This window comes from Microtus ochrogaster, chromosome 7 (genome assembly GCF_000317375.1).
Source record: "Microtus ochrogaster isolate Prairie Vole_2 chromosome 7, MicOch1.0, whole genome shotgun sequence".
NCBI classification, from domain to species: Eukaryota; Metazoa; Chordata; class Mammalia; order Rodentia; family Cricetidae; genus Microtus; species Microtus ochrogaster.
The window spans coordinates 38,235,722-38,248,043 of record NC_022014.1 but is presented as its reverse complement, the minus strand read 5'-3'; the positions used below and the strand labels follow the sequence as shown (position 1 = coordinate 38,248,043).

The 12,322-nt window shown below is 44.4% G+C and overlaps 1 protein-coding gene across 8 annotated transcripts in view; it reads right to left on the bottom strand.

The window, feature by feature from the left end:
• Window positions 1-12,322, bottom strand: part of Tom1l2 (target of myb1 like 2 membrane trafficking protein) — a 120,003-nt gene that overhangs the window by 51,591 nt on the left and 56,090 nt on the right. For all 8 annotated transcript variants that reach the window (XM_026780328.1, XM_026780329.1, XM_026780331.1 and 5 more), the window contains one exon: window positions 2,388-2,472. In XM_026780328.1, the coding sequence (XP_026636129.1) occupies window positions 2,388-2,472 (85 nt within the window). The remainder of the gene's footprint in view (window positions 1-2,387; window positions 2,473-12,322) is intronic.

The following is a 12,322-nucleotide window of genomic DNA, read 5'->3' as shown; positions in this document are numbered from 1 at the left end:
GGGGGGGGGGAGGGAGAATGGGAGGGAGGGAGAAAGAGAGAGGGAGAGAGGGAGAAAGAGATTATGTATAAGCTGTGTTGTGGGAGAGATAAAATAGTGAGTGTAACAGATGGAATTCCTGTCCTCATGAAGTGTACAGACTTGTAGATTGTGGGGCAAGACAGACACTAAAAGACATCACAAAGTATAATGCCACATATGACAAGTCAAGAAGAAAGGGGTAAGAGGAGGGAAAGTTATGTTGAGACCCAGTAACTGATGGGAATCACTTAGTAACAGGGAGACTGGCTGAAGAAACATAAGAAACAATATTGAGAAGCCCTTAGCCAGGAGCAGGAAGGAAGGAAGGAGAGAGACAGAGAGACACACAGAGAGAGAGAGACAGACAGACAGACACAGAGAGAGAGATAACATGCGTGTTTTGTTTTATCTTTCCCCCAGGTGAGAGATTTCAGGAGACACTTTACAATAGAGGCAAGCACAGAAACTCTTTAAGAATCACCAGACTGCCATTCCAACACACATGAACAAGAGGTTAGACCACGGAAACACATAACCTAATCTTCTGTGAGCTGTAACTGAGAAAGCAGATCCCTGGTGTCTCATCCTGTGAAAGGGACTTTAGTTTTTTAGAAGGAAGAAGACCCCAGGGTTCTTGGACTTTCTGCCCTCGGTGAACATCAGAAATGTTGAGAATTCAAGAAGCTAAAAGAAAAATTAACGAGGCTGAAGGGCCTGAAAAAGGGCTGCAAAAGTGTGTGATTAAGGGTTTTATGCTAAAAATTTAAGAATGCTCTGGAAGGCTTGCTAGTAAGCAAGTCACTTGCTGAAACCTGTTTCAGGATCTGCATGGGAGGTGGAGGGAAGAAGCAAATGCATTTTGCAGGGAACAGTGCAGAAGAGAAGCCAACCTGAGCCATTCTTTGAGCCTGCTTCCTACACTCCCTCTGCACCATGTGACCACCTGGATTGCTTCTCATGCTAGCCTGAGTCCAAGTCAGTCCAGAAGCCAAGCTCAAAGCTGACCCTCTAGAAGGCATCCACAGCACTTCTTCCTCAGAGATGCCCATATTGTGCACAGGCTGGCCGTAGCCCCCAGAAATCCTAGACGAGCCCTACTGGGTGGGTGACATGTTTGTCTAAGCTCAGCTCTAGATCTGTTCTCTGCCTGTTTCACCTCAGCTCCACCCTTCTGCTTATAGGGCCCAAACCTTGGTGTTATCCTTAACATTTTGCTCACATCCCACATCAGCAAATTCTATTAGCTTTAATTCTGAATCTCACCAGGATCTAATGATGCCTCCCACATATTTTCCACCATTCCCGTCCAATTTACCATTAATCCACAACAGGGTGACTGTAAGAAACCCCTACTGGTCGATTTGCTCTGTCTTTGGCCTGCCCTAGTGAGCACACTCTGAACATGGGATGACCAAAATTAATGCTAGACCATGCCACTCCTCTGCCCAGATCCTTCCCACAGTGCTTAGCCCACCTGATCAGCTCATGTGGTTTGTCTTGTTCACAGTTTGCCTCCCCACCCCCGTCTGGCAGCTCCCCAATGGGAGGAATTGTGTCTTGCTCACCGTTGTGCCCTCCTTACTTACAACTGTGTCTGCAGAAGGCAGGCACTCTGTAAGGATCTGCTGAATAAAAGCTGGACTGAGAGGACTAGAGACTAGATAACAGCACTGACACACCGCCTAGGCTGCCTCAATCCCAGCTGTTCTCCTGACACTCTGGAGTTGAAAAGAGCATAAAGAGAGCAAATGGTGTGGCCAAATCCCTAAGTCAGACGAGCCTGGAAGAAGTACAAATAGAGTGGAGCTACAGAGAAGGAAGATAGAGTACACAATAACACCAAGACCCAACGCATCAGTGCAGAAAGGTAGGAGGGCAAGCTGCAGGTTAAGTCTGTCCACACTAGACAAGTTCAGCTGCTCTGAGCCATGGGTGCCCCTCTGCCACTGCTTTGTCTGATTACACTCTGGGTCTTCTTCCATGATGCCCTAGAATGCAACCCAGGGCACGGACAGTCCTCATGTCTGCAACACGGAAGCAGGGTCTTAGGAGGAGTGGGGAGGGGTAATGATTAATACAGGTAGCCAAGCAGCTCCATTTCTACCCATGACCTGAAGCAGATATAGAGAGACGTCATTTCTCTAAGTGGAGCACTGCCACTGGGGACACGGGGGAGGGTTGAGTGGGAAGGAAAAAGACAAATCACTGAATTTCAGTTTATTAAGGCCAAATTAAACATATTGAAAATAATAGTAATAATTAAAATAAAACAAACAAACCTACCAGAGTTGAACCCACCACACTGAACCCTGGCAAGCTGTGTATGACATCCTGCCCAAACTGAGAAGTTCTCCAGGAAAACATACCCTTCTTCTGTCTCATTGATGATGTCACAGATCTCCATGTTCAGTGTCCAGTCCTCGCTCTGCAGGGAGCCATCCGTGGCCTTTTCTGTGAAATTAGAAAGACACTGCTTTATATTTCTCCTAGAATAGGGAGCCCTCGCAGGAAAAGGAAAGACTGGAAGCGTCACCTCTAGGGCTGCTGCTTTCACAAGAGAACATCCAGGAGCAGCCTGAGCCTAAGCACCAAGGTGTCTAGTCTCCAGATCCCGTATCTAGGAGGTCTGAGCCTCTAGAGCCCACAGATTCCAGAGTCAAACCACTGAGCTAGAATATGGGCTCCATCATTTACTAGTCATGTAACTCTAGGCAAGTTAATTAACCCGAATGTGCCAAACCTAGTTAAAACTTTAGCACACAGCCTATCAGAATGGCTTAATATGTGTAAACCCTTAGAATACAGCTCGGCACATAGCTGGTTCTCTATAGATATCTGCTATTATAATTATGAAAAATCAACTGCAGTGGTTAAAACTGCATCTCAGGAGAGAAGAAGGAAGAAGGGATAATTCAGTAAGCTGCTGTGGGTATGACATCATAGTTTGGATCTTAATCCCCCCTCCCTCTATCCAAAAAAACTTGAGGCTAAGAGCTTAGTTGCCAGTCTCTGGAGCCACTGGGAGGTAGTGGAGCCTGTAGGAGGCTGAGCTGTGTAAAAGGTAGTTAGGTCATTAGGAACATGCTCTTGGAGAGGATTTGGGGAACTCTTAGCTTCCTGGATGCCATAGTGAGCAGTTTTGCTCACCCACGTATTTCCCACCAACAAAGCCAACTGACCTTGAACTGACACCATTTGTTACAATGAGGCAAAGCTCGCTAACTGAAACACATGGTGTCAGTCCCTGACATGTGACAACCTTTTGATCATTTCATGGAGAAACAAAGATCCTGGTATTGAAAGAATGGCTCTTGGGGCTGGAGGGATGGTGGTCAAAGGCACCTGCTGCTCTTCCAGAGAACCCCGGTTCCATTATCAACATCCTCACGGCACATTACGAACATCTGCAACTCCAGTTCCAGTAAATCAGATGGCTTCCTCTGACCTCCCTGGGCATGAGGCATGCACATGGTACACAGACAGACATGCAGGCAAAACACAGTAAAGTAATTGTTTTAAAAATGGCTTTCCATATGCAAAAAGATATTTTTTTTCTTTCTTTTTTAAAAAAGATTTATTTATTTTCTGTATGAGTGCCCTATTTGCATGTCTGTATGCCAGCAGAGGGCAGCAGATCACACTAGAGATGGTTGTGAGCCACTTGGTGGTTGCTGGGAAAAGGACTCAGGACGGCTGGAAGAGCAGCAGCCATGCTCTTGATCACGGAGTCATCTCTCCAGTCCCCATAGCTTCTTCTACCACATTAACTCTAAACTTACTGAAGATGTGAACACAAGTGTTGAAAACTTTGAAAAACTCTTAGAAGAAAGTAGGGGAAAGTTCCATGACACATAATTTGTCAATGATTTCATGGATCTAGCACTAATGGCACAGGGAACAAAAGGAAAAAATAAAGAAAGTAGACTAATAAATATTAAAGACTTGTGGGGCTAGAGGTGTAGCTGTGGCAGAGCTCAGTGGCAGGTAACCACCTTCCATAGGCCCTGGCTGTGATCTCAGCACAACAAACCTGCCTCCCCCGTGCATTAAAGACAAACAACAGAGTGAAAAGGCAACCTATAGAATGGGAGAAGGTCTTTGAAAAATCATACATATAATAAAATATAAATGCTCAGAATATATGGGGGCCTATAACTCAATAACATTACTACATAAATTCTGAGAAAAGTGCCAGACATGAGAGTGTATGCCTATTATCCTAAGGAGGCTGAAGCATGAGTTTGAAGCCAGCTTGGGATATAGAATCTCAAACAAATAACAACAAGAACAAAAAAAAAATGGAGGAAAGAATCCAAATTAGAACTTCTCCGAAGAAATATATTTATATTAGGGAAATACAGATCAAAACTCAATAAGTCAGTTGTGGTAAATACGGATGAAGAGAGGCAACAAGATTATGAGTTAGAGACTGTCCTGGGCTGTGTATCACTGGACTAGAGACACAGTTCATGATAAAAAAGCTTGCCTAGTGTTTTGTGAGACTCTGGGTCTAGCCCCTAAGACTGCTACAACAACAGAAACCTCCACAATGAGATATCATTTCATACTCATAGGGGAACAATTTTTTCTTAGATTTTATTTTTTTTGTTTTGTTTTTTAGTACTTTGCCTTCATGAATGTCTTTGTACCAAATGCATGTAGTGCCTGAGCATCAGATGCCCTGCAACTAGAGTTACAGATGGTTGTTAGGTACCATATGGGTGCTGGGAATTGAGCCCTAGTCCTCTGGAGGTGCAGTCTGTGTTCTTAACAATCACTGGGTCATCTCTTCATCCTGACTAATATTTTAAAAATATAAAATAATAAGTATTGGTAAAGATGTGGAGAAATTGGAACCCTTCTCTATTGAGAATGTAAAATAGTACAGATATTATGCCCACCCACATGCTAATGAATAAACAAAATACACACACAACGGACTCATCAACCTCACAGAGGAAGGAAATTCTGGTGCTACAACATTCAGTGAGCCTTGAAGCCATTGTTCTGAGTGAAAGAAGCCAGGTTCAAAGGACAAATGATGTAAGATTCCACTCCTGTGAGGGTAGTCACCATCACAATCAGAAAACAGAGTGGGCCTGCTAGGGACTGAGGAAAGACGGGGAATTGTGTTCAGTAAGCACAGAGTTTCTGTTGGGGAAGATGAAAGAGTTTTGAGATGGATGGTGGTGGTTGCACAACGGCATGCACTTAATGCCATAGAACCGTATGCTCAAAATGGTTAGAATGGTACATTTTGTTACACACACACGTAAAACAACTTTTAAAAAGTCATTCAAGCTGGGCACTGGTGACACACAGCTTTATCTCAGCACTCAAGAAGCAGGGGCAGGTGGATCTCTGAGTTTGAGGTCAGCCTGGTCTATAGAGAGAGTTTCAGGAGAGTCAGGGACACAGAGAGACCCTGTTCTGAAAATACAGGAAAAAAGAAATGACCCAGGGGCTGGAGAAAGGGCTCAGTGGTTAAGAGCGTCTGCGGTTTGAGTAAGAATGCTTAGTCACAGCGGGTGGCAGTATTTCAGAAGGATTAGGAGGTGTGACCTTGTTGTAGGAAGTGTGTCACTGGGGGTGGCTTTGAGGTTTCACAGGCCCTACCAGGGACAGGATCTCTCTGTAGGTCTGTGAATCAGAACGCGGCTCTCTGCTTCCAGCAACATGTGTGCCACTACGCTCCCCACCATGATAATGGTCTACACCTCCAATATTGTAAGCAAGGGCACAGTTAGATGCTTTCTTTGCCAAGAGCTGTCTTGGTCATGCTGTCTCTTCACAGCAATAGAACATTTGCTAAGACATTTGCTGCTCTTCCAGAGGACCCAAGTTTGGTTCTCAATACCCAGGTCAGGCAGCTCACAATTCCCACTTCAGAGAATCAATCCAACGCTCTCTTCTGTCCTCCATGGGCACTGGCACTCACATGCACATATTCAAAACACCCCCCCCCACACACACACACACTCATTTTAAAACACCCAGAAAGGAAGAAAGTAAAGATAGATCAATAGACTCTCTGGTTGGAGAGAATAGAAAGTAAAGATCTCTGGGGTCTGTTAAAAGGGAACATAAGACTCAGAAGACTCGAGCTGAGGAAGAGAACTAGACCCTGGGTTACTTGATGCCTTTTTCCCTCTGGGTTATGAGCCCCATGATGGCAAGGAATACTCTTTCACCTTAGTTAGACAGACTCCCTGGTAGGCAGACAGGGAGAGGGGTCATGGTTAGGTAATAAGGGTAGAGAATTTTCAAAAGCTTCTACCTCAACCTCCTGATTTAGGACAAAAACCTGGCAGCTTTTGTCTCTCACCAGCAGGTCCCCCTGCTGATACAGTCTTCAGGAGGTGGTGGCTCACCCCTTTAATCCCCAGCACTCAGGAGGCAGAGGCAGGAGGGTCTCTGTGAGTCAGAGGCCAGTCTGGCCTATAAGAGCAAGTTCCACAACAGTCAGGGCTATACAGAGAAACCCTTTCTCAAAAATAAATAACTCAGCCCTTAAAAAGAGACTGAATTTTCAGCTTTCCGAGTCCCCCTGTGCAGTGCAGGGGTCTTTTACTCTCTGGTGTGTATGTCGGCTACCTGTGTGTGTCTCCTCGCCCACAATAAATGCTGCCTTTAAGTGCTGGTTCTGCTCACAGTGCTTGAGATTTCTCTACTGATACCTGTTGCACGTGGGATTTTTCCTGCCGTTTAATTCTTTAGCTGGCAGAGAAAACAAATCTGGTCAAGACACCTAGACTGTAAAATTACCGCATCACCAGAGTCTAGCATTTGGGAGCTACGCAACACATTTATGTCTGATGAAGGCCTAGAGTCACACTCCCTTCTCCAAGTTAGTAGTTCTCAGCAATATTTACACATGAGACACACATACCCACAGGTTCTGGTCTGATTGGTGGAGGTACCCAGCCACCATTCTGGAAACCCTCATGGTGAAGGCTAAGGAACCCTGTTGTGGATGGCACCCTTCTAACTGTGCTCTCTAGCGGGACAGTTAGAGACAGACCTGGCACTTTCCTCTAAGAGTGCAGACTCCCTGCCCTGTATGCAGAGACTGTCACTGTGTGGTGAGGAACATATGCATCCTCCTCGAAAGCTCCTTGGCACTAGGGTACAGGTATCAAACCACCCAGAGTGAGCAGCCACCCTCTGTTAGCACCCAGACTGTCCATGTAGGTGTCTTAACCATTCCCTTCTCCTTAGCTTCCAAAATGGTGTGTGGCACACTTCAGGCCCTTGCCAATCTTGAGAAATGGCATTTGGGCCATGTGGCTTTACTTAGTCTTCAAGTGCAGAAAGGACTGTGTACAGCCTGGTCAGAGAGTGCTTTCTGAACCTACTACTGGTTCTGCTGCCTTCCTTTTGTCTTTGTTTTTGCTGTGTTGATTTTTTAAAACAGGGTTTCTCTGTGTAGCACTAGCTGTCCTAGAACTCACTTTGTAGACCATGTTGGCCTCCAACTCAGAAATCCACCTACCTCCCCATCCCAAGTACTGGAACTAAAGGTGTGTACCACCTTGCTTGGTTGCTGCCTTCCTTTTTAAGGGAAGGGTACAGACAGAGGCTGTAGAAAAGCATAACCCATAAGGCAGGGCTAAAGAGTTAAGTTTGTCCTTTTGTTTCTTCAGTAGAAATGGAACTCTTACAGTTAACATTCACAAAGAATGTCAGGAAGCTGAAGCAGGAGACAACAGCAACTGTATGAAATAACTGCTTTACAGAGGCTACTCCTACCTCACTGATAGTAACAATAATCCAGAAAGTTCATTGCATATTACTGGACCTATTATCCAATGCACTTTACCCATCGACACTCCATTTTCTTCTTTCTCCAAGCTGGCCTGGAGTGCCCTGAATGCTATTTCTTTGTTCTGATCACTCTGGGCTACTGCCCTTACTTGCTGACTGGAGAGATAATTTGGCTGTTTTCTTCCCCAGACTCACCAAAAGAATGTCGCTGAATGCAAAATGCTAAACCAGTACTCCTTTGCCTTCTAGTGTTGGCGCCTCTGCAGTCTGTGTATATAGCATCCAAGTGTAGATATGGCAGCCAAGAAACCAACCCACTGTGAGCGCCTCAGCAGGCTGGCTGCCTTAGGACTGGACGTATGGGAGGAGTGGGTAGACAAGAAAGCCAAGCTCCAGAGAGTAAGAACACTGCTGTCAGGGGCGGGGCTTGAGGGAATCCTGGCCCAGGTCCTTCCTGGCTAAAGGTAGGTAGTCTTTTCTGAATGAAGCAAATGCTACGGCAACAATATTAGGATGATATGGTGGAATATGTATCTGATTGCCTTATTCTATTCATTCCAGCTCCTGGCCATTAGCATAGCACTGGGAAATTCAACATTTTGCAACCACAGTCACTGTTGTATGAGTCTCTATCCATCCTAGCTCACAGCTGGCAAGAAGATTTGCCCATTGCTCCCTGGAGCACTGGGTTTCTACCACAGTATCAAGTTTTATTTTTAGGATTTGAAAATTTATGTGTCAAAAGAAATGAACTTTGCTTCCCTCTGGCTTGGAGACCAGATTAAATAAGGGAGGCCCCATTGAGTGGCCTCAGTCCCAGAATCAATCAGATACAACTTTGTTCCCATGTGATGGAAATTCTTTCATGAAAAGAAAAATAAGAATTGATTGAGCTGCTTTGTCAGCCTTGATTCCCTCATGGCTTCAGCAGGTGTGGCTTTCCGGAGAAGCAAGAATAAAGAAGTATAATTTTGGGTTGGTTCCTTATAATCAAAGTATCATTTCACTGGAAAACTCAAAATTCCAGTAATTGAAATAAACGTGCTGACCCTGAGAATAAGTTGCCATGCCTTTGAATTCCTTGCTGGTATTATTAGAGGAAGGGAGAGGGTGAAGATAAGGTTAATGGATTCTGCCACTAAACCAAACTTAGAAATGATGTTTCATTGATTTAGTATTTCCTCTATAATGCCTCCCACTCTGTGTCCCTTGTGGCTTTACCAAAGGGTAACCTTGGTGTGTATAGCCCAAGTTCTGTGAAGCGCTGAAATGGCTCCGCCCAGGTAGCCACTCTCCTGGCCAGCAGGTTTGGAAAGGTGAAAAGTATGGTCTCACAGTCAGGTCCCTTGCTTCCGGAAGAGCCTCCTGCGAGGGTAAAGCCACAGCTGTGCCTCTTCTGCGTGTGACCCCAGAGTGAGGTGCTGGGACACCTCAGGAAAACCTAGCTGTTCACATCATTTCACGGTGAGGCTTTATGAACCGACATTGCCCTGCCTCTGAGGAGCCCTGGGCTGCAGTATCCTGTTGTCCCAGAACTACCTAGGAACTGAGGTCTCTATGTCTCCAGAGCCTCTGCCCTCACTGTCTTCTCTAGCTCAGAAGGATGGGGGGCCTCGGACTACTCTTTCTGGTGCCAGTCTACCTGTCTTCACCAGCTCCTTCCTACAAGGCTCTGATTTCCTTGCTGCTTCTGGGCCTTGAAGTCTCTTTCCTACACATATGATATGGGTAGAGCAGGGCAGGCAGGGCACCACAGGGGCCCATCTGGCTCTTAATCTTACTGATGCTAAAGTAGTACTTTTTCATCCATTCCTCATCTTATATACAAGGCTCCAACACTACCTGTGCAATCTGTGGACCCTGGTTAAGACTGCCCCAAGCGCCTATGTGTTCTGAGCTTTGTCTGGTGGTGAAGGGTTTATTGGTACCCTGCGTGATGAAAAGATGGAGATATTCTTTTTTGTTTGTCTTTTGTTTTTTTTTGGGGGGGGGTGTCTCTGTTGCCCTGGCTGTCCTAAAACTCGCTCTGCGGATCAGGCTGGCCTCAAACTCACAGAGATCCACCTGCCTCTGTCTCCTGAATGCTGGGATTAAAGGAGTGAGTTACCACTGCCCAGTGGAGAGACTCCTTTTGGAAAAAAATTATTAATAACCAAAACTGCTGCGGGAGCACATTCTGCTCCTTCAGCCAATAGCCTTTAGATACCAGCCCACTGAGGTGTGGCACCTTAAAAAGCAGCGGGAACCATGCTCCTGCGTGCGCTCTCTCTCTTGCTTCTAGCTCTCATTCTGGCTGCTAGCTAGACTCTCTGTTTCCTGTCTGCTACGAGAGGACTGTTGGTTGGGATGGTGATCTGTAAGTTTTTCCCCTTAAATAAATAACCCTTTTTATTATCCATAATTCTTAACTGGTGTGGGATTGTTCTGCAGCTTCACAAAACAATTTCTCTTTGTAGCCCAGTGAATACAGCTGTGCAAATTTTTTAGGAACAGGCAAATATATCCATGCAAATGTGCTTTCACTGCTAGTAAGTGCACCTTTGACTTGGACGTGAGAATTCTAACACTATATAAAAAACAAGGCCACTTCCTATTTACACAGGGGCTGCTTATCTATCATTTGAGTACCAGTACATATCTTACTGGTTTGATTTCTTTTACTGTGATACAACAGTGACCATCACCAACTTAGGGAAAAAAGGTTTATTTTAGCTTATATCTTTCAGGTCACACTCCACCACTGAGGGAAGTTGGGACAGGAACTCGAGGCAGGAACCTAGAGGCAGGAGCTGAAGCAGACATCATGGAAGAACACTGATTACTGGTTTGCTCCTCATGGCTTGTTCAGCCTGCTTTCTTATACCCAGGCCCACCTGCCCAGGTGTGGTACCACCCACAGTGAACTGGGCCCTCCCTCATCAATCATTAATTAAGAAAATGCCTGATCTGTGGGTTCCCGCTCCTCCAATGACTCTGTTTGTGTCAAACTGACCAAGAAACTAGCAGAGTGGGTGTGGATTGAAGGAGCAGTCGTCTAAGATGAACACCACATCCAAACCTCGGTTTTGTTAGCAGATGGAAAACACAGAGTAAGTACCAGGCCTCTGAAGCAGCGGTCCTGCAATCCTAGCAAATGTGAAGTAGAATCCCAAGTTTAGATTGCATTTCCCAGGCAATTTGTCATGTTGACCATCTGTTCGTGTAAACGCAGTTACCAGCCATTTGTGCATCTTCTTTGGAGAGGCTTCTATTAAAGTTCTTTGCCCATTTCTTTTAATTGTGTAGTTTGGTGTTTTTCTGTGTTTCAGTTTTGGAGTTTCTTTACATATTCTAAATAGTAATTCATTATCAGATATATTCCTTCCAAATATTGCCTCCAATTTTGAAGGCTGTCTTTTCATTCTTTTGAAAATGTTCTTTAACACATAAAAGGTTTTGTTTTTGTTTTGTTTTGTTTTGTTTTTTTGGTTTTTTGAGACAGGGTTTCTCTGTGGCTTTGGAGCCTGTCCTGGAACTAGCTCTGTAGACCAGGCTGGTCTCGAACTCACAGAGATCCGCCTGCCTCTGCCTCCCGAGTGCTGGGATTAAAGGCGTGCGCCACCATCGCCCGGCTTGTTTTTGTTTTTTGAGACAGGATCTCACTGTATAGCATAGGCTGGCCTAGAACTTGGGATCCCCTTACCCTTACCCTTACCTCTGAGTGCTAGGATTATAATTGTACACCACAACCCATAATCAAAAAATTTTTCATTTTGATGAAGTCACATTTATTTACTTTTTTTTCTTTTGTTGCTTGAATTCTTGGTGTCACACCCAAGAAATTCTTGTTAAATCAATATGATTTTTCTCCTGTATTCTTCTAAGACTTACAATTTATAATATTTTTGGGTGGAGGGTATTTGGTCTTATTTTTTTGTTTTTATTTTTACTTTATTTTTTTATAAAAAATACTTTTTTTTTTTTTTTTTTTTTTTTTAAAGACAGGGCCACCCTGTGTAGCTCTGGCTGTCTTGGAACTAGCTCTGTTGACCAGGCTGGCCTCAAACTCAGAGACTGCCTACCTCTGTCTCCCAAGTGCTGGGATTAAAGGTGTGTGCCACCACCGCCCGGCTCAATTTATATATTCTTTTGTTTAGAAATTTGATCTATCTGGAGTTAACTTCTGTATATGGTATAAGATAAAGGCCAACTTATTATTATGTGTGTATCCATTTTTTCCCCAGTACCATTAAAAAACATGATTCTTTCCCCACTAAATGATTTTGGTACCTTTGCTGAAAATATATTGACCGTATTATGAGAGGAATTGTTTCTGGGCTTTACTTAGCCATTTGTCTATGCTATTTTGTACCTATGCTATTTTGATTATCTTAGTTTTTTAGTAATTTTGGAATCACAAAATGTACATATTCCAACTTGGTTCCTTCAGAGTTCATGGGAATTTTAGGTTAGATTTTTTTTTTTACTTTGACAGAAAATGTGAGTGGCATTTAATAGAGATCTCACCACCTTTATAGACCTTTTTTTTTTTTTTTTT